Here is a 23,639-nt window from a genome sequence, read left to right on the forward strand (position 1 = left end):
TTTGAGGAAATATAATCAAATGTTTTATCAGTGTACAGTACTTATCCTTGTAAATTTGTGATAAAATAAATTTGTATTTAAGAAACTTTTGAAAACTCATTCTCTTTTTCCTGTAGTATGAAGTGATACCTTTTCACCACATCTTTGTCCTTGTCTCTCCACTGAATTGCAAGTCCGTGAAGTGTGAAGGCTCCAGCTCACACCATACCCACATGGAGCTCTGACCAGAGTGGATGTGAAGTCGAATGTAGTGGACAGCTTGGCTGAACAAAGAGCCATCGCTTATCATTATGGCCCATTTAGGAGTATTGAGGCCACGTATAATTGCCTCAAAGAAACTGAACTGCCTAGGACTGCCTTGGATCTTTCCTTCTCTGCCTCCCACAGCCCAGCACACACTGCAGGCTCATGCATTTTTGACATCTGTGGGGGAAGAATAATGTGTAGAGTCTGTACCATTCTTGCCATGCAAGAGATCTGTGGGTGGAAGCTAGATATATGCCCATAAGAACAAAGAAAAATGTCAGGCTAGTGCACTAGGCAGACAGAAAAACAGAATATTAAATGAAAGAGAGAACTAGCTGAAACCTTGGTACTTTTAGCTGCTTTTTTCAGTGTCAAGTGTTTTAGTAAGGATGAATACTCTTTCCATTGTGTTGGTAGAGAATGAGATGGCTGATTAAATAACCAATGATATGAATCCATCTTGGATTTCCCAAGGGTTAATTTTCAAGACTCTTACCTTATTACCTTCTCATAGACAGGTTACGTGGCAGCTACAGTTTTGAGTATAATCTATCTGGTTTAGATGAAACTCCTATTTTCCTACTTAAAATGTGTCAATGGTCTACTGCTAACTGTTATTGATAATGATCTATAGATAGGCAGTAGAATTAACTCTTCTTAAAAGGAGAACTCGCTGGATTCTTGAAATTTTAACATTTTTCTTTTAACTTCAACCTTTAGTAAATAAACCATTTTTGAATGTAGTACACAAAAACAAACACAAACACACATACATATGTGCACACAATTTACCTCTATTACATGTAATGCCTTCTGGTGTTTATTTCCTTTATTTCGTTTTTTTTAAAAATACTGGTCATGACACACTAATGGGAGTTAACTAACAATTTGAGAAATCCTGTTCATTAGCACGATCATATTAATGCAACTATGGGTCTAGGCTGAATTCATCAATTGTCAGACTAATGTGATTCATACTGTGAATAAGATAGTGGGGACCGTGATGCGATCAGAGCTGACGATCTCTGTTTAGTTTTGTTGATTACTATATTATCCTCCATTACTACTAAAGTAGAATTGGCAGGGGAAGTACAAGAGAGGTATAATAGATATGTAAGAGCATGATTCTGAAGACTGGTACCTGGTTTCAAATATGACTCTTGTACTTGCTGTGATATTTGGAGGAAGTCACTTAACCTCTTTTGTGTCTGAATTTTCACATCTACAAATGGTGATTATAATAATTCTACATCATAGTTCTGTGAAATTAAATGAGTAAAAATAATTTAAATTGCTTAGAAGAGTACTAGGTATTAATATTTTATAATAAATGTAATGTAAAATTATATATTTTAAATTATATTTTATTAATATAATAATTTTATAATATTTCATTATTATATTATAATTGGACTCCTTGAATTGTATCTTTCAACCAAAGTCATTTGGCTAATTTTCTCCAAAATTTTTAAGTGTAAAAATACATGAAATGGACTTTTAAGAAACTTCCATGTTTAGGCCCTGGCCTGTTGGCTCAGTGGTAGAGCTTCGGCCTGGCGTGCAGAAGTCTTGGGTTCGATTCCCAGCCAGAGGGCACACAGGAGAAGCGCCCATTTGCTTCTCCACCCCTCCCCCTCTCCTTCCTGTCTGTCTCTCTCTTCCCCTCCCGCAGCAAGGCTCCATTGGAGCAAAGATGGCCCCGGCGCTGGGGATGGCTCCTTGGCCTCTGCCCCAGGCGCTATAGTGGCTCTGGTCGCAACAGAGCGACGCCCCGGAGGGGCAGAGCATCGCCCCCTGGTGGGCAGAGCGTTGCCCCCTGGTGGGCATGCCGGGTGGATCCCGGTCGGGTGCATGCGGGAGTCTGTCTGACTGTCTCTCCCGGTTTCCAGCTTCAGAAAAAGAAAAAGAAAAAGAAAAGAAAAGAAAAGAAACTTCCATGTTTTCAGATGTTTCTTTGCTCTAGTAGGAATGATAGAAAGTAGAGTAGATGGTGCTCTAAGATGATGTGAGTTTACTCTTGAACCCTGCCTTTTGGTGATTGTAATGATTGCTGAATTGCAGATATTTTGTGTCATGATTTAAATCTAATTTGCAAATTTCAGGCCAGAACTTAGAGCTGGCTGTTTGAGGTCTGCTGTAATAAAGTAAAGAGACCCTCAAAACCAAGACTGTTGCAATACTATGCATGCAAATGTACCCCATTGGTGTCAGACAGTGGTACACGTTTGGCTCTTGTTTTAAGACAATTAGCAGTGGAATCATTGGGAGTTTGAAAGACAGAAGACCTTGTTGATACCCTGGCCACCTGTGCTGGTGATAAAAATGCACAAATGTACCTCACAGAATGCCAACTACAGACAGTATAATTGAGCAAGTTTCTCTACCTGCTCTCTAAATCACAGCACTGTGTTTGGGTTGAAACCATGCCTCCTCCAGGCTGCTCTCAATCAATGATTAAGCCTGGTAAGAATATGAAAGCAGGCAGGTACTGGAAGCCATAAACTCTTCTGAAAAGGGACTTAGACTGGAAGAGTACCTGATTGTCTTCTGGAACCTTCTGTAAAGGAAGTCATATAATAAGTCATTACTAATGGCATATAAATGTGAGCGACACTAGAGGAAAAACATTCTAGTGTAAAAAAGACAGCAAAACTGTCCATTTGTACATTCAATGTATCTGAGGGGCTAAATTCAATTGAATTCAATGATTATTTATTGTTTTTAATTATTTATAAATAATTGGACCTGGTTTCTAATTGCAATTTGATAGATTCTTGTTTCATTTTTAAAGAGAATTTTTCGGTATTTGAAACTAGGTCATTCACTTTTCCTTAACCCATTTTCTTCAATGGCTTTCAAGATAACATTATATTTATTTTTCTCCTACTTTGTGACTTACTCTTCTTGGTCTCTTTGGCTGGTTCCTCCTTCTTTCTGACTCACAGTTCTGGAGGTCCCTATTTATTTTTCTCCTACCTTATGGTTTATTCTTCTTGTTCTCCTTGACTGGTTCCTCCTCCTCTCTGTCTCACAGTTCTGGAGGTCCGAGAATTTAGTCCTCACTCATATTCTCTAACTACACTCATTTTTTTGGTGATAAAGTTCAATTTTAAGGTTTAAATACAACATCAATGCCAATGATCCCCAAATTTATATTTCAAGCCTAAGACTCTTCCCGAAACTCTAGCTTCATAAAATTCAGATGTCTACTTATAAAATAATAAAAATATAATACTCAGTATTTCCAAACTTAGACTTCTGCTTTATCTGTAGCCTTTCCATCTTAGCTGATGACAATCATTCCTTCCAATTGCTCAGGTCAAGTCCTCAGAACTATTTTGACTCATCTCTTTACATCCTATCCCACATACAATCACCAAATATCTATTAGATGTGCTTTCAAAATATAACCATAATTTAGAGAGTTCATGGCATCTATCTTGAGACCATCTTAGTCTAAGCTACCTTCATCTGACTCCTGGAAAATCTGAAAAAGGTATCCTTTCTGCACAGGACAGTCTCTCCTCAGATTTCACAGTTATACTTATGAAACATGAGTCAGATCACGTCATCCCTCAGATCAAAACCCCCAATGTTTCTTCAGTCCACTTATAGAAAAAGCCAAAGACCTTGCAATAGCTTATGAAACCCTGGGTAATGTGCCCAGCCTTTTCCCTCCCTCTTCTCTGCCCATGTACCAGATATCTTTTTAAGTTCTATGTCTGTTTGGATGCTCTTCCTCCACTTATTGGGTAGCTCACTTCTTGTATTTACTCAGATTCTTTCAGAAAGACTTATCTGACCATATGTAAACAGTACCTCTCCAGAACTCATGGTCCTTCTTTCCTAATCTGCTCTGCACCTTCTCTTTCTCAGAGAGTTTACTTCTTTCTACCTTACTATATAATTTAGCTAATTAACATATTTATTGAGCATAGTTTTTCTCCCCCACTAAAATATAAAATCCTTGAGGGCAAGGGTCATTATTTTGCTCACTGATGTTTTCAAATGATAGAATAGTGTCCAGAAGTAGGGTCCTGTGGACAAGTCCTGCTGGGGGTGAGGACAACTCTGGGGACCAGGTTCAATGATGCAGATTTGCTTTATTCAGGAAGTAAGCTAGTTTATATACATGGGTTCAGCCAATAGGGTGTTACAGAGTGTCCTTTAAAGCCAATGGCTAAAAAGATCAGGGAGCTGCGTGGTTGGTGCTGAGTCACTTCCTTATAGCGGGCGAGCTGCCTCCTGGGTATGCCCAGGAGGTTTCTGGGAGCTGGAGTATTCTCACAGCATTGCATCAGCCACAGCTGCTAGGAATGCGCTCTGAGCTCCACCCACAGGGTTCTCAAGTGTTTGCTGAATGCATAAACTCTTCAGCAGCAAAAGTCACTACTGCTGAAGACTAAGTGTATTAATGAGATCACCACTTTAAAAAAATCTTAATATTAAGCCTATTACATATTCAAAATGTTTGCATCATTAGTTTTTTCATTCATTTTGCAATAACAGAAAAGATAGATACCTATTCTGGGCCCAAGAGTGGATGCTGAAGGAAATAACTAGAGTAGAGTACAGGAGACTAGGAACCTCTGGCAGGAAAGGGGGAAGCACAGCCCACAACTGATAGACGTGAAGAGATAATGAGTAAGACAAAACTATGTCAGGGATCAAAATAAGAGAGATTTTGTTGTTGTTTATTGACTCTTACTTATAAACTAATGCTTAATAAGAAGGATTTGAGGAACTTAAGTTATGATAGATGCCGTAAAATAAAGTAGAAATAGGAAATAGAACAGATGCAAATTGAAGAAACAAACAGGCTCCTTCCAATTGTTAATACAGTTTGCTAGCATTAACTTAAGAATTGACTTTGAGCATCTGACTCAAGGAAAGGAAGCATGGCCTACTCTAGGCTTTTGTTATCATAGAGGGAGATGGTGTATTATAAAGTAAGTGGCATATAAGTGTTACACATAATAAATGTTATGAGCATAGCTGGTACCATTCTGTATTTTGGATGGGATTATGCTGATAATATCCTTGAAGTCTCTTCTAGCTTTAAGACTTTAAATTCTTGTCAGGGTTCTTTTCAATTAAGATTTTGTCATAGCTAGAATGTATTTTTACCCATAATAGCACATTCTGTCTATTTAATGGAAAATATCAAAGGGGAAGTTTTTGCTTTCATTTGATGGAAATTGATTTCTGCTTGCATCAGATCTTACTTTTCCCACATAGTTGTATTCTTTCAGCAATGCAAGAAAAATGTTCTACCTCAAATTTTTTTACTTTGCTCTGGGCCATCAATGTGACTAACCTGAGATAATAGTGTCCTCTAACCTGGTAAAAACTGTGAATGGAGATTTATTTACTTTAAATAAGTCTGTAGAAATATATGTCAAGGAAAGGAGAGGTGTATTTCTCTTTTGTAATTTGAATATGACTAGTTATTAATTTATAGAAAATTATGTATAATATACAAAGAATGAATGATTTACTATGCTGACTATTTCCATATGTGCTAATTCATTTTACTCTTAAACATTTTAATACTGTGCTTTAGAGATGAGAGATTCTGTGCCTCAGAAACATAAGGTAGCACCTCTGACAATAATAGAAGAGCTAAGCCAAAAGCCAAGCCCTTCTGTTCCCTTTACATGATACCAGGTAACCAACATATTTGATGTGAGTTGTCTTCCATGTTAGTGGCATCATTATCAGTGATTAGTTAAATTTTTCCTCAGCATTCTGAAAAGTTTAGAATGGTCTCACCCTGGCCCAACATTGCAGATTTCACAGTTTGGAGAGTAAGAGCTAAGAACACTGAGAAGCTTTTCAATATGTATCTCTGCTGATGCTGTGCTTTTAAAGAATTTGAACATAAATGATCCAAAATATGGGCATAAAAGTTTTTTTTTTTTCATTTATTTTCAAGCCCTGGACACTATGTGCCAGACATTATTCAAAGTGTTTTATAAATATTATCTCATTCAACTATTTTATTATCAATATTTGCATTGTACAAAGTGGAAACTGAAACCTAGAGAGATTAACTAATGTGCTCAAGGTCACAAGGAAGGTAGTAGGTGGTCTGCCAGGATTTGAACACAGGCTCTAGCATCTGTGTAGTCAACCACATCTCAGTGCTGCCTAAGGTGCTGCCCTTCGGTAGGAATGAGTTATAAGTACATGCTCGTTATTTTTGTTACATGAAATATAATTTATTTTAATTTAGGTTCCTGTTAAGAATGTATTTTTTCCTTCAAGACAAATTGAACACCCCCTTCCTTCAACAAGCCAAACTGGACCATGCAGATACACATACAAGTGCACAGAGAGAATTAGACTTAATGTAGTGAAATAAAACACATTGCAGAGTTTACTGGAGGAGCACACACCCATGATAATGCCATTGAAAAATGGTTCATAAAGTGAATGCTGGGCAGCTGATCAGTGGAGACTGAGTTTTTATGGCCTTTCAGTGGACAAGAGAGCCACAAGACCAGTGTAGAGCATTTCTTAGAGACTCAGCAGACCTTTGTACCAAAGGGGCAACTGCTTAGCCATACCCAGATTTACCCAATTTCCTAAATGGAAGTTTATGGTGGATTCTCCCTACCACATAAATGTTGATATATTTATCATGCCAAAAGTGAGTTATTTTATTCTCAACTAATCTGTCAAACATCATAAAATGTCCAAGTTAAAAAAAAAAAGAACTGCTAAATACTGTTTTGATATAGGTATATTTTTAGTTTGATTGGATCCTAACAGAGCCATAGTGTTAAGATTTTTGTCATTCAGAATTAGAATATTCAGATAAGTATCCTTCTGTATAGAATGATTCATGCTTCACGTTACATGAATTCCTGAAATCAGAAGCCATTCCCCAGGCATTATATAGGGTGCTGAGCACAATAAATATGGCAGGACAAAGTGTTTTCCTTTTCGAAAGCCAGTGGTCAAATTTGGTGGTTCTTATATCTGTTCTGGCTTCTGATTTTCCATCAGAATTAATGTCTACAATGGAATTGAGCTTCTAAAATACAGTGAAGAAAAGTGAAGAAAGAAAATAGGTATGATGAGATCCTTCACAAGTTGTGCTGGTCACAATAGGATTATTGTTGTGATGATTAATTTTATGTGTCCATTTGACTTGGCCATGTGATGACTAGATATTTGGTCAAGCATTGTGCTGGGTGTGTCTGTGTGTTTTTGGATGAAATTAACATTTGAATCAGTCACTAAGTAAAGCAGATTGCTTTTCAACGTATAATAGATTGCTCTCATCTAATTGGCTGAAGCCCTGACAGAATTAAAAGGCTGGCCCTCCCTTGAATAAGGAACTCTTCCTGCTTGATTGCCTTGAGCTGGGACATCAGTCTTTCTGTGCTTTTGGACTCAAACTAAAATACTGGCTCTTCTTTATTTTCAAACCTGCTGCTTTCAGAATGATACCATTGGATATCCTGGTTCTCAGGTTTTTGGACTCTGATTGGAAAGAGACTCTCAATTTCCCTGAGTCTCCAGGCCTCCAGCTTGCTACCTGCAGATTTGGGGATTTCTCAGTCTTTATAATGCATGAGCTAATTCATTATAATGAATATCTATCTATCTATCTATCTATCTATCTATCTATCTATCTATCTATCTATCATCTATCTATCTATCTATCTATCTATCTATCTATCTATCTATCTATCTATCTATCTATCTATTCATCTATCCATCCATGTATCCTATTTGTTCTGTTCTCTGGAGAATCCTGACTAATATCGTTGTATTTTCCAGAAAACTCAGGGTGAATAGTTTATTCCTTTCCCGATACACTGACGCATGTATGTCCATTTTTTCTTCAGAGCTGAAGTCTCTTATCAAAGAAATAAAGAGGCTTATTTATAAGGACAAGTCTGTGGAAAATGATAATATTAAAGAAAAGTGAATTCCATCATTGCTTAAACTTGTAATGGCCACATGAGGTCTGCATATATCTCTAGAGAATAAACAGCCTTTCATCACTTTTTATTGGGTCTTTCCAGCTCCTTAAGAGCTCTGAACTTAGAGTTAGAAAAATGAGTAGGCAGAATAATCTGGCATCTAGAAGGTCACTTCTTTCATAAACCCTGTCCTCAGTTTTCTTAAACTGCTTTCCCCATACCCACTGTATAATATAACCACAGCTAAAGAGGGTAAAAAATCTTTCCCTTCACAAATCTTAACATAAGGTTATCTGAAACATGTTGATCATTTTATATCTACATGACTACTAGAGTTTTATAGTTATTTATGATGCTGACCAGTCTTTCTTGGGAACACTTAACGGCAGGCTCCATATTATTGAATGCCTCAGTTAGTAGTGGTTACTATCATATTATTCCACAGTTAGTAGAACATAGTATTCTGTATATTTAGCAGGGCATCATACTAAATTTAAAGTCTTAACAGATCTGTTACAATGGGAAGTTAAAGTTTGACTTTCCCACCTTCTTTAGACATTGATCATGATTTTCTTATGTTTAGCATTGTTAACTACAGCTGTCTACTACATACTATAGAATGAATGAATATGTCTTCACACTTGTATCAATCATTTTTGTATAACTATGCCTACCTTCCTTTTATCTTCATTATATAATATTAAACATTATATCTATGTATAATTTCTATTTTATGTATAGTTGCCTTACTTATCTTGAATTCCCCAAAAAAGAACCTATATAAAACAGTCATCAATTTTTAGATATTCATTAATAGTTTTTGAAGTAGGTGGTAAACATTTTTCAAGAAAATTAAAGCTGAATGTTTAATATAAAAAAATGATAAATGTGAGAAATATATATAATCTAATAAGCACAATGCATATTAGCTCATCTTTATTTTAAAAGGAATCAGTATTAATAATTCTGTGGGCTGGAATTCAACTCAGCTTCTACCTAAAACAGAAATAGTAATTATTTTTAGGACCCTATTGTTGATCACATTGATGAATATTTCACAAAATTGATATTTGAACATCTTTTTTTTTTTTTTTTTTGTATTTTTCTGAAGCTGGAAACAGGGAGAGACCGTCAGACAGTCTCCTGCATGTGCCCGACCGGGATCCGCCCAGCACGCCCACCAGGGGCGACGCTCTGCCCATCAGGGGGCGATGCTCTGCCCCTCCGGGGGGTCGCTCTGTTGCGACCAGAGCCACTCTAGCGCCTGGGGCAGAGGCCAAGGAGCCATCCCCAGCGCCCGGACCATCTTTGCTCCAATGGAGCCTCGCTGCGGTAGGGGAAGAGAGAGACAGAGAGGAAGGAGAGGGGGAGGGGTGGAGAAGCAAATGGACGCTTCTCCTGTATGCCCTGGCCGGGAATCGAACCCTGGACTTCTGCACGCCAGGCCGACGCTCTACCACTGAGCCAACCGGCCAGGGCTGATATTTGAACATCTTTGATAAACATATATAACTAAAAGTTTTAAATAAACAAACACAACTACAGTTGTTAACAGAGGTATAATGAACACTCTGTTAATAAAGGTTATTCTTTTAGTGAATCTTGATTTAGTCTTCAAGTCTTCATCTACAACATAAAGCTGAAGGTTGATCCTGACTTGCTTTGCGGTTTATAATATCAGTCTCATTTCTTTCTAATCCACTATTTAAATCACTGGCTTATTCTATTATCTTTGTTAAAAGAACTAGTTTCTACAACTCAAAATTAAAATATTCTAAATGGGCTTTTCATTACATCAAAAAATCAATATAGCTAAAGGTGCATTTTGTAGATACAACTTTTCTAAGTAAAATAAAGGATCCTTCATTCCCTCCTTAAGAGGAGCTGAGGATTTTGGCAGCTTTCCAAGTCCCCATCTGTAGCTTCTCCAAGATAACTGAAGGATTTCTCCTGAACACGCATAGCATCAGCCAATGCAAAGCTGCCCCCTTTGCCTGGATGTACTGTTTTATTTTGCTTTTTTCCCCTCAGTGCCTTTTTTAGTGCATTTCCAGATTACGTAGATGCAATAGGAATCAAAATACAGTGATAAAATGACATACAGAAAATTAATAATATAAAAATGACTTTATTCATGAGATATATTATATAGAAGATAAATGATTAAAAGTTAAAAGCTTAATCATTTTAGTTTTGAATTCCTTACACACAAAAAGTAGAAGGCAGACTATGATGATTCTTTAGGACATTTGCTGTGAAAAAGTTGTTAGATTCACTCAAAATTTTCAGTTTTATTTTCCCGATTTTTAAAAAAAGTTACATGACCTTTTATGATTGTTTACATATTTCTCATTTTATAAGTACCTAAGGTGACCAAGATTGAGAACCTAAGATATTTGTCGTTTATTAAAGTACCAAATAGGATGTAGGAAGATAAACATTCCCCAAATAATTTTGATTTCAAAATAACAAGAACGTTAATAATTCAACATTACAATCTTTCCCCGCCCAATGATCTTTCTCAGTTTCTGTTGCTTCCTCATCCAAAATTTATTCAGTTTAAAGTAAGGATGGCAAAACACGAGCACTTCTTCGGGTGACAAAATTTTAGGCTGTTAATTGTAGTTTATAACATCATCTCTTCATATGCTTAGGCCCAGGCTTTGTTAGAAAATACAGAGAAAAAACACTCAGACCTGCTAACCGTCTGGGAGAGGGCATTCCAATCATAGAAACAGACCAGCAACAGCCAGTTATGGTCAGAGGACAATTCCACAGGTTTCATGCATTTACCAGGGCTGGTTCCACTCACTAAAGCCACAGAACATCCAGGCACATCCTTGTATGTTCCCCTAGTCTGCATTTATTTTTTAACACAGGTCTCCTAAACATTTTAGTAGTTATATAATATTTCCCCTGCACTATTTCAACTTGCCCTCATACTGGTTGATCTATTTTGTCTCATTTTGAGGATTTTATACACGAATATTCTCAGAGGATAAAAACATGAACTTACCTGGTCTTTCTGTTGTACTGTTTGAACTCTGATTCTCAGCTTTAAAGGAAAGAAAAGAAAAGATCACTGAAATAATATGCTGAATATCAGATATCCTGTTATAATTATTTCAGGTGGCAAATGAATATAGAACTTAGCTCCTCCTGACCGGTGGCTCAGTGGATCCAACCTTGGCCAGGCATATAGACATCCCGGGTTCAATTCCAGTCAGGGCACACGGGAGAATTGACCATCTGCTTCTCTTCCTGTTTCCCTCCCCCTTCTTTTCCTCTTCCCTTCCTGTAACCAGTTGCTGGCTAGGTTAGTTCGCATCAGCCTCAGGTGTTAAAAATAGCTCGAACATCGGCCCCAGGTGGGGTTGCCAGGTGGATCCCAGTGGGGGCACATGTGGGAGTCTGTCTCACTATCTACCCACTAAACCAAACCAAACAAAAAAACTTAGCTCATCTGTGATTTTAATTTTCCTTAAATTATAACATCATGAAGCTTCATGATTAAAAGATACTTGAGCAGGGGTCAGACTACTTTTACTAAAGGGCTACATAATAAATATTTTATAGTTTGTGAGCTATAAGTCTCTGTAGCAACTACTTAACATAATTGTTATAGTGTGAATGCAGTCACACGGTAATACCTGAAGTGTAGGTATGTCTGTGTTCTATAAAACAGGTGAGGGTTATATTTGTCCTGTAGGCCACAATTTGCTGATCTTGCTTTGGGGCATCTGGTATAATCTCACATCTTGAATAGGCCAAGATAACACAGACAACTACAAATTCTTTGGTTGGTCCTGTATGTGTGGTTATGCCGTAGTACGATGTGTTGCATCTCCTGACCTGGAAAGGAGTCAGGAGGGTTCAGACTGGTACTTTTGAAACTTAGGGAATTCCTTTAAAGTAAATACAGTCCAGCAGGGCTTTTTCAAGTCAAATCACTTGAGAGAATTATAATCAAAGTTCAGTTCAACAACTTAAAATATATTTACTATGAATAACATTTGACATGTGGAAAATAGAGAAAATATTTTTGAAACAAATATGGAAGTTTAGTAATAAGTATTTAACATATTCATTTGCCTCGTCTGTGCTTCTGTTGGCTGGTATCCTTAAACCTGCCCTTTCTCCCCCTTGGTCCAGTACACAGCACAGACACCTGCGCTAGACAAAAAGTAGTGGCCTTTCTTGATTCTCTTCTTTTTCTCACCTCCATCAGCTGTAGCTTCAAAATACATTCCAAATATAACTCACTGGCTACTAATCATCTGGACCCCAAATCTCTCCCCTTGGTACCTGCAATGATGGCCACCTAGAAAAATCTTTAAAATTTACACTTGGCCGCTTCAACAGCTCCCTAATTCTTACTATGGCTGGCAAGTCGTTATAGTCTGCAGCTCTTGCCCTGTTCTTCAGTTCATCTCCAGTCAACCCCCCGACCCTCCCACCCCCGCTTAGATCCAAGTCACAGGGTTCTTGCTGCCTGGGCTTCCCTGCTGCTCTTTCGTCTACCTTGGGGTATTTCCTCAGGCTGACACGGCTTCCTTCCACCATTCATCACTCTGCTGAGATGTCACCACTCAGGTCTTCTCCTACCACCTTCTTCAGAGTGGTTTCTGCTTTCCCTTCATACTAGTCCACCACTCTGCTTCATCTGCTCAACAATACTTTTGTTACCACCGTTATTTTATTTACAAAAAAAAAAAATCTATGTCAGACTGTAACTAACCTCCATGAGAAAAGATTTCTTTTTTATTTTTGGAAAATTATAGTTGATATATAATGTTATATTAGTTTTTGATGTGCAACATAGTGATTTGGCATTTATTGCATTACTATGTGATCACCAGGATATGTCTGGTCACCATCTGTCACTATACAAAGTTATTATAATGTTATTGGTTATATTCCCTAGGCTGTGTATTACATCCTGTGACTTACTTGCTTTATGACTGAAGGTTTGTAGCTCCTCACCTTTTTTACCCATCCCCCCACTCGACCTGCCTCTGGGAACTGTCAGTTGGTTCAGTTTCTATAGTATGGCCTGTTTCTGTTTTGTTTTGTTTAGTTGTTGTTATTAATATGTTTTGTGTTTTAGATTCTACATAGAAGTGAAATCATACTGTCTGTCTATGCTATTTTACTTAGAATAATACCCTCTAGGTTCATCCAAAATTACTTGTCTTACTCAGAACCACAATTCCAGTGCCCACCACCAAGATATGGCAAAACAGATCTCTGGTAATAGAACATAGAAAATGAATGAGAATAGAAAATAATAGTAGTAATAATGTAATAAACAAGACTAATTATACCTACCTAAATTTAACTTTAAGAGAAAATTCATGCTTCATTTAAAATAGCTAGTTGGATAACCATAATTACCATTTTTAAAGCAACTCTTATAATCAGTCCTGTATTATTATTTGTTGATGTCTACAAAAGAGATTCTCATTTTGCATTTTGGAGAAGTGAAACTACTTTCTCAAGGGTGTGCAATGATTATAATTCATGTCCGTTGGTTCTAATGTCCATCCTCTTTTACTAAAATAGGCAGCTTATTCTTCTACTAAGCTGTTCTAAAAGGAAAGCTTATGTAACTAAGTCCTAATTTTGATAACTAATAGTTAAAATACTTTTGAACATGGCACAATGGTGTATTTAGAAGATGCAGTTAAAATATTTATCATCTGCTAAAGGGCTGGAATACAAAGAAAATGAAAAGCTTTTGTTTCTGTTGCTATTGATGTCAAGCCATCACCTTTCTTGCTGATAAGCTTCACTGAAAATGAAAAATGTTTTAATATGTATCAGACAACCTTCTGACTAAGCTGTAGTTGTGTTTGTTATTCAGCCTGAAAAAAATATATAATACTTTTAAAAAGACATATATAAAAGAAACATAACTTTATTTTAAGGTATAGCAGAATCAGAAAAAAACATATATCAATTCAAACCCTTATATTTAGTCCTAACTTGTACAGACTTTTTTTTTTTTTTTTGTATTTTTCTGAAGCTGGAAACGGGGAGAGACAGTCAGACTCCCGCATGCGCCCGACTGGGATCCACCCGGCACGCCCACCAGGGGGCGATGCTCTGCCCCTCCGGGGCGTCGCTCTGTTGCGACCAGAGCCACTCTAGTGCCTGGGGCAGAGGCCAAGGAGCCATCCCCAGCACCTGGGCTATCTTTGCTCCAATGGAGCCTCAGCTGCGGGAGGGGAAGAGAGAGACAGAGAGGAAGGAGAGGGGGAGGGGTGGAGAAGCAGATGGGCGCTTCTCCTGTGTGCCCTGGCCGGGAATCGAATCCGGGACTTCTGCACGCCAGGCCGACGCTCTACCACTGAGCCAACCGGCCAGGGCTGTACAGACTTTTATATATAAATAAATATATTATTATTCTGAGGAAAAAATTCTGAAAACCTTCAATATTTAATCAATATTGAAATGCAGGGATGAGAGAAAGGAGGTTTATGTTTGTGAGTATAAACTTGTGGAAGTTTATTTTTGTATTACTTATTAATTATTGTATTATATATTTGTATTATTTTTCTTATTATTGTTATTGTTACTATTTTGTATCCTTATTTATAATTTATCTTTTAAGGAATGATGGCTGGTAATGTAACTTAATTTTTCCCACCCCTGTATATACTTTTTCTGAAACCAAGGAGATATTATTCTGAAGATAGTACAGTGTTTTCATATGGCATACCACTTTCAAATTTGAACTCAATTCTGTGAATATAAAAGCTTAATAAAAGTGAAGGCTATGAAAATGGCTAAAGTTATGGGAATTAATGAAAAATGAAGGTAATTATAATTATTCCTGGTTTTATATATAATTTCATAATACTCATATGTTTTGAGAAAGGGCCAAGATCTGATCCATAAAGTGAGTGAGTAAAGTCAAATAGTAAATGAGTGTAGTACATCCTTTTAATCTATCCTATCCTCAAACTTAGATGTTTAATAAAGACCAACATTTTAGGGTGGTTGGAAAATTAAAATGTTTGTTGAATTTGGTTTTCTAAAATAAAACTGAAGCTTTATGAAATGCAAATGAACTTCTAAACTGCTAAACTTTAATCCACATTAATACAAAGCTAAACATTATTCAAGTAATTCTCTTTTAAAACAGAAAGCTTAAAGCAACAATACAAGAAATAACTGCTAAATATTCTTACCTTACAAAAGATATGTTTCCAACTATAACAGAGCCGTATGTAGCTACAGACAGAACATCATTAACATGTCCAGGAGAAAAAATATATTAATATATAGTTATTCCCATATATACTTCTTTACTGCTTTGTTCATAAATAACTTATTATAAACAATTCAAGTTTTCCTTATCTTTCTCCTATACTTGGCATTGACTGAATCAATGTATGTGAGATTATTTCTCATTTGGCTAACCCATGACTTGTGACTAAGACTTTGTTATTTTGAGGATTCCTCTTATATCTGTCCACAAGAAATAATACAAACTAATTAAGTAGCATATAAGGAACATTATAAGTTCCCAAACAAGTGACATAACTAAACCATGACAATCACAAAAGAAATAATGAGTCTGGTTGATCAGACAATGTTTTTCAAAAGATGAGATGCCTAGCATTGTGTGAGAGATTCTAAATGGTGGTACTGGAAAGTAGCATTAAATAACATTAAAATACTCAAAAAGTTATTTCTTTTTTAGCTTTCTTTTAGTTTATTTGATTATTTCAATGAGGAAGTATTAAAACTTCATTTTAATACAAATATATCATTAATACCTATCATAGTTTTACCTCAATTTTTTTGTTTTGTTATGTTTTCAGGAGGAAGTAAGAACACAGTCCACCCCTACCACAAATGATGCTGTTGAACGTCCGGCATTTGTGGAAATGGCAGGGGCCAGCACATCCAGAGTGCAATGAATAAGCCTGGCCCTGGGAAACCCACCTTTATGATCATGGTATCTCTCCTCTTAGGCAAGTATTTGATTTACTTTGTCAACAAGGACAAGCAAGTCTCAAAGCCTTTGGCAAGCAACAAAATCTGGCTAGAATTTAATATTTTGTTTACATCATAGTGATTTTTATAGTTGCTTATGCCAAGTGAAACTGGTTTTTCATTTATGGTGGTTTTGTTTTCAAACAAATTTAAGAATAAAAGCATCAATTTAAAGAAAGTACTAAGTAAATCATAGTGCAGATGGTACACATATCTGACAACACTCATGAAATTGTGGTAAATACTGAGGTAAAATTTTACAGAGGTCCTTGAGGAATCTGTAGGATTTGAACAAGAAATTAGAAGGATAGGGGAAGAATAAACAAGGACCAAACAAATGAAGAGGGCAGGAAACACACAGTCACGCAGAGTCAAAAATAAATCTGGCATGGTAGGAAATGGGAGAAGCAGCCTGGTTAGAATCACAGGTTTATATTCTGTCAACCAGTCACTCAGTCAGTCTCTCATGTTACAGTTATTGAACTCCTACTTGCCAAGCATACAATACACCCAATTAATGCTAGTTGTTTTCCACTTTCTTTAAATAATTTACATAAAATAACAATGTAAACAAGTGTGGTATAGTAAAGTTTATGGGATCTGAAGAAAGAAAAGCAGGGTTTGGATTTCAACTTTTTAATTTAACTTTGTCCAAGGTATTTAATCTTCTGAACCTGTTTCCTTATCTGTGAAATTGGTACCATCATAGCAACATTACCTGGCTTTTGCAAAGATTATTATTAATAAAATAATAGCTAAAATTTATTTTGTTTACTTGCCAAATCCTGTTTTAAGCTTTATATGTTTTTTTTTGTTTGTTTGTTTTTTTGTATTTTTCCGAAGCTGGAAATGGGGAGAGACAGTCAGACAGACTCCCGCATGCGCCCGACCGGGATCCACCCGGCACGCCCACCAGGGGGCAACGCTCTGCCCACCAGGGGGCGATGCTCTGCCCCTCCGGGGTGTCACTCTGTTGCGACCAGAGCCACTCTAGCGCCTGGGGCAGAGGCCAAGGAGCCATCCCCAGCACCCGGACCAACTTTGCTCCAATGGAGCCTCGCTGCGGGAGGGGAAGAGAGAGACAGAGAGGAAGGAGAGGGGGAGGGGTGGAGAAGCAGATGGGCACTTCTCCTGTGTGCCCTGGCCGGGAATCGAACCTGGGACCGCTTGCACACCAGGCCGACGCTCTACCACTGAGCCAACCGGCCAGGGCTTATATGTTTTTTTTATTTTTTTAATCTTTTTTAATGTACAAACTGATATTTTATTACTTCAAGGAAAACCTTTTTGAACACTTTAGAAAAAAGTATATTTCGTTCTGAAATATAACTTTTTTCTTTTTATTATTTATTTATATATTTTTTATTAATTTTAATGGGGTGACATTAATCAATCAGGGTATATAGGTTCAGAAAAAACATCTCCAGGTTATTTTGACATTTGATTATATTGCATACCCATCACCCAAAGTCATATAGTCTTTCGTCTTTTTTTCTCTAATTTTTAGAAAGAGACAGGAAGGGAGAGAGATGAAAAGCACCAACTTGTAGTTGTGTCACTTAGTTGTTGACTGATTGCTTCTCATACTTGCCTTGACTGGGGGGTTCCAGCCAAGCCAGTGATGCCTTGCTCAAGCCAATGAATGACCTTGGGCTTCAAGCCAGCGGCTTTTGGGATCAAGCCAACAAGCTTGGGATCATGCTGATCCCACGCTCAAGCTTTATGAGCCCGTGCTCAAGGCAGATGAACCAGCACTTAAGATGGCAACCTTAAGGTTTTGAACTTAGGATCTCAGCATCCTAGGCCAACACTCTATCCACTGTGCCACTACCAGCCAAACTATCAATATATATTTTTTATCTTTTTTAATCTTCACAAGACTCTGATATAGGGATAACATTATTATAAACTATTTTATGAATGAGAAAACTAAGGCACAGAGAGGTTAAGTAAATAACTGGTTGTGCTATTATTTGACCCTAAGCAATCTGACTTCAGAATCATTATTTATAACTGATAAGTTTCTGTTGGCATGATTACAATGCACAATTTCTATTTTAAGAAGGGTGTGTTGCCTTAAAAATCACAGGCTTGGATGGAGGCTATTCTCATGGTCAGCCAGTAATATATCTAAAACGTCTACTTGGTTACAATACAATTACCCATGCTTTTTGTATGAAAATAAACTCCATATTAAACTAGGGTAAATTATGCAAAAGAAAACATGACAAAGTACTTATTATATACAAATGTAATTAACTCCTACTTAATAACCTACTGATTACTTATGTGTTACTCATTTCTCCTTAACAAAAGCCAGATTTTTCCCTTCAGATTTTTAGTCTGTAATATTGTATCTGCCGCAGTAGCAGAGCTCTAGCTGAGAGACACCGTTAGAAGCATTTCTAGCCAAGAACTTGCCTTAGGAGAGTTATGCATTGGCTTTTGCCCATCTCAATTTGCCTTCTACCTAAAATTTTATTCCAACATTTTTTCCTTGGCTAAGTCTGAATTCACCAAAAGAAGCTATAACAAATAGCCTCTTCTTCCTTGTTGATTTCTTACAGTGAGCATCATGCCTACTTTCATATCCGGTTATGGAAACCAGAATGACTCATTTTCCAGCAAGAAAAGCACCTATTTTCCTTTCTTCCTTCCATCTTCTTTTTCCTTTCTCTTCTTCCCTCACAAATCATCAGGATGGGCACCAGAAATGAAAAGAGTCAGGGAGGGTGCCATGTTTTCAAGGCATAGCAGAAATGGGAAACTCAGGAAGAGGAGATTTGTAGTTTTATGACAGAGTTTTACACCCTGTCCTTTCACAGTTTAAATATTAGAGGGTGGGATGCCTACGATCGACATTTCCACTGAATCATTCCTCAGTAACCAGCAAAAGAGCCCTGTGTGTAGATGATGACAAATGTATTGATGATGAAACTTAGGTGTAGTAAGGGTAAATTCAGGACCTGGTCTGGGGTGAATTCAATGGTGGCACCTTTTTCCTCCTGATTGTATGGGAAAATATGTGCACCTGAAACTTGTGAACATGAACTTATTAGAAAAAGAGTCTTTGCAGATGTAATTAAGGATCTTGAGATGCGATCATTCTACATTAGGTTGAGCCTGAAATCCAAAGGCATGCCTCTTTAAGAAAAGACAGAGAAGACACAGAGGAGAAGGCTGTGTGAAGATGGAGGCAGAAGTTACAGTGATGCATCTACAAGCCAAGAAACAGGATTGCTAGCGATCCCAGAAGCTAGGAGGCATGATGGCACACAGATGTCCTCCAAAAAGTCTTTAGTAAATAAATTAAATTATTAATTAATTCAAAAGGTCCCCATTTCTTTAACTATAATGTCAGATCAATGAATTAGTGAGGATTTTTAGCTTAAAAATTCTAGGAGTCCTAGAATGTGTCTTCTACAGACAGATAAAAGAGTAAAACAGAAGAAATTCACACAATTATTCTTTTTGTTAGTCTCTTTTGTTCATTAGGTTCCACATATAAGTATAATCATCTGATATTTGTCTTTCTCTGACTTTTAACATTTCTTGTAATACTGGTTAGGTGGTAATGAGCCTTTCTAGCCTTTTTTTTTTTTTTTTGGAGGGGGAGTTTTCCAACAGAAACATTTTAGGTGGGAAGGAATTGGTATCAAATATTCAAAGTGATGAAAAGCAAGGGCATACAACAAGGACTATTTTACTTAGCAAGGCTTCCATTAAAAAGAAAGAGAGAGAGAAATACAACTTTAAGAGAATAGGAAAAAATTAGAGATACATGTTTTCAAGACATCTTGCTTTTTGACCTACATTCCTTTCTGGGAAGTAAAGCAGAAAATCTCACTAACTAACTCTCTTTACTCCAAATCAAACCTGCACATGAGATAATGTAACCACAGTGCCTTTATCAGGTAGTAACTATTCGAGGATTCCATATGTTTAAGAGGGAGATGAATCTCAGCTGTCCAACCTTCCCTTACCAGTAGATTGTTTGTGTTCTTTCTGCCTCGTTGTTGTGACTCCACTAATTCTGAATGTTTCTGTAGGTGAGGGGTGAAAATGGAAAGGGTGCTAAACAGGAATCTGAGCAGGCTGCTGGTTTCATCATGCATGAGAGGAACTGTGTGTAAACTCATTATATCCAGTGGAGTCCATGCTAAGTAAGAAGGCACCTTGAGGAATGAGCGCAATGTGGGGAGGAATGAGTTTCATAACAAAATGTCTAAAGGACTTAGTTATGGAACTGGTTAATTGAAAGACAAACAAAAAGGGCAGCAATAAATACCTTATTTCATTATCTTGATTTCCAAAGTGTTTCATTTTTAGAAATGACTTTCTGGCTGTATTTTAAAAAACTACTTGGAAGAAAGCCAAGCTAACTGTGTTAAGAAGCCAAATGAACACAGTAGTCCCTAGAACTGAGATGCAGAGGGCATTTTGTTACGTAAATCAAAGTAAAATTAGGAGCCTTAAGTGACTCATGGGGTTGGCCACACACTTCTGTATAAGTGCTAATTTGAGTAAATTGTGGACCTGAATGACATCGTCCTCATCAGTCACTGAATGTGTACTAGGGCAGCATACTTATTGAGTGTGATCTTCAATTGTTACACATTTTGCAGATGTATATTTACTTTTATTTTTATTAGTATTTGGAGCATCATATTATGAGATGAATAAGATTTTGGTTTGCTAAAGGCACCTTTCAAATATATATTGCCTACAAAATAGATTCTGCTCATAAGAAGCCAAACACTACCCCATGAAATATTCTTCATATGAAGTAGAAATGAGCCTGCTCTTCAAATTCCTCTAAGGGGTCATTGTCTCCTGAAATAAAATTATTACTTCATGATTATTGTGTGAAATTGACTCCTTCTAAATAATAATATTCTTTTTATTGTAATCATCTTAAGCACAACATAAAGCATTCACAGTTCCCACTTGCTATCTCTTTCCACCTAACAGGTCTCCCAAAAAGAGACTTAGAGACTCTGAGTCATTTGTAGCTGCTTCTTATTAAGGGCTATAGATATGTAAAATAATTAATCCATTATTTATAACAAATGGTATCTGGTAATGCTGCTATGGCAGATTACTCACTTTTCTAGTCAAGACATTTTCTTTCTCTCTCTCTCTCTCTCTCTCTCTCCCTCCTTCCTTCCCTCCCTCCCTTCCTTCTTCCCTCCCTACCTCCTTCCCTCCCTTTCTTCCTTCTTTTTTTAAATTTATTAATTTTAATGTGGTGACATTGATAAATCAGGGTACATATGTTCAGAGAAAACATCTCCAGATTATTTTGACATTTGATCATGTTGTATACCCCTCATCCAAAGTCAAATTGTCTTCCATCACCTTCTATCTGGTTTTCTTTGTGCCCTTCCCCTCCCCCCATTCCCTCCCTCTCCTTCCTCCCTCCCCCCATTACCACCACATTCTTGTCCATGTTTCTGAGTCTCATTTTTATGTCCCTTCTATGTATGGATTCATATAGTTCTTAGTTTTTTCTGATTTACTTATTTCACTCAGTATAATGTTATCAAGGTCCATCCATGTTATTGTAAATGATCTAATGTCATCATTTCTTTTTTGTAATTAAGTGAAAGCAGGGGAGGCAGAGAGACAGAATGCCGCATGTGCTCCATTCGGGATTTACGGGACAAGCTCACTATAGGGTGATTCTGTGCTCATCTGAAGCATTGCTCCATTGCTCAGCAACTGAGCTAATTCTAGCACCACAGGCAGAGGCCTGGGACCCATCCTCAGCACCTGGGGCCAACTCACTAGAGCCAATCGAGTCATGGTTGTGAGAGGGGAGAGAAATAGAGAGAAAGAAAAAGAGAGAGAGATAGGAGGGGGAGGAGTGGACAAGTAGATGATTGCTTCCCCTGTGTGCCCTGACCAGGAATCAAACCTGGGACATCCACACACTGGGCAAATGCTCTACTACTGAACCAAATGGCCAGGGCAGGACATTTTTAATTAAAGTACACATTGCTTCATATCATGGAATCAGAATATAGAAAGTGCTTGTTATAAAGAAATATGTAGACTGGAACTGGAAATCTTTGCGCACTGCTAAGCATTTAACATTAGTCTTCCTGTGCATGCACCATACACTTCATGAGCATAGAGACTGAGTTTGTTATCTTCACCACAATAGGCCAGAGCCTACTGCATGGCACTCAGATGTTGTATATTGATTCCCAATGAAGAATTATACAGTAGCTTTGATCTCTCATTATTCTCTTAATTAAAAATCATCAATTTAGATAAAATTAAAGAGAAATATTTAATATACCTTTCTCTGCATTACTTTCCTACACACATGTTCTGCACTTCCACAGCTATCTTAATTTATTTCATCTGAAAGGTCAACCTTTCAGGGAAATCAGGGAAGTTCTAGGTCTTGCTACTCTCTATCTTTCATGAACAACTTAATCTTACTCATGAGGTTTCTCCATATCCCCATATACTCACTCTCCATTTTTCTCTATGAACTCTATTTTTTATAATTTTTAAAATCTGTCATAGGTCTGCATAGAAATTACCATGGCTGTCTCAGACTCACTCAACTATTAAAACCTTGCTGCTTGTTTCCATAGCTATTCACCTCTTTTGTTTCTTTGGGTTTTCTTGGAAAGGAAATTTCATTGGCCTAAGTCAAGATTTTATTCTTTTTAGTTTTTTAATTTGTTCATTTGTGTGTGTGTTTGTGTGTGTGTGTGTGTGTGTGTGTGTGTGTATGTGTAAGAAAGAGAAAGAATCAGAGAGACAAAGACAGAGACAGAGGAGACAGAAAGGGAGAGATAAGAACCATCAACTCATAGTTGCAACACTTTTGTTGTTCATTGATTACTTTCTCATATGTGCCCTGACTGGGGGGCTCCAGCTGAGCCAGTGACACTTTGCTCAAGCCAGAGACCATGGACTTTTCACACCAGCAACCTTTTGTGTTCAAGCCAGTGACCATGGGGTCATGTCTATGATCCCACACTCAAGCCAGCAACCTCAGTTTTAATTCAGATGAGCCTGTGCTTAACCAGCGACCTCAGGGTTTTGAACCTGGGTCCTCAGTGTCCCAGGTCAATCCTCTATCCACTGTGCCACTACTTGGTCAGGCTCTTCTCTTTAGTTTTTAAACTCAATTTTATAAAAAAATTCAAAATGAAATTAACTAATTTTGAGTATACAACTCAATATTTTCTAGTAAATTCTTAAAGTTGTACAACCATCACTATAATCCAGTTTTAGAACATTTTCATTAACACAAAAAACTCACCTGAGCCTTTTTGCAGTCAATCCCTAGTCCCACCTTCAGCTTCAGGCAACTACATTTCTGCTTCTTTTCCCTATGAAATGTTCATTCTGGTATTTAATATAAATTAATTATATAATATGTCAAGTTTTGTGAAAGGTTTCTGTCATTGAGTATAATACTTTTTTTTT

The 23,639-nt window shown here is 37.2% G+C and overlaps 1 protein-coding gene and 1 non-coding gene across 3 annotated transcripts in view; both read right to left on the reverse strand.

Annotated features, from left to right (window-relative positions):
• EMCN (endomucin) overlaps positions 1 to 23,639 on the reverse strand; it is a 133,178-nt gene that overhangs the window by 21,290 nt on the left and 88,249 nt on the right. For both annotated transcript variants that reach the window (XM_066386056.1, XM_066386057.1), the window contains exon 5: positions 11,200 to 11,238. In XM_066386056.1, coding sequence (XP_066242153.1) covers positions 11,200 to 11,238 — 39 coding nt within the window. The remainder of the gene's footprint in view (positions 1 to 11,199; positions 11,239 to 23,639) is intronic.
• LOC136407194 (U1 spliceosomal RNA) lies at positions 16,010 to 16,173 on the reverse strand. Its single transcript, XR_010751801.1, has one exon. It is a non-coding gene; the product is annotated as a U1 spliceosomal RNA (small nuclear RNA).

The sequence above is a fragment of the Saccopteryx leptura genome, chromosome 5 (assembly GCF_036850995.1).
Source record: "Saccopteryx leptura isolate mSacLep1 chromosome 5, mSacLep1_pri_phased_curated, whole genome shotgun sequence".
NCBI classification, from domain to species: domain Eukaryota; kingdom Metazoa; phylum Chordata; class Mammalia; order Chiroptera; family Emballonuridae; genus Saccopteryx; species Saccopteryx leptura.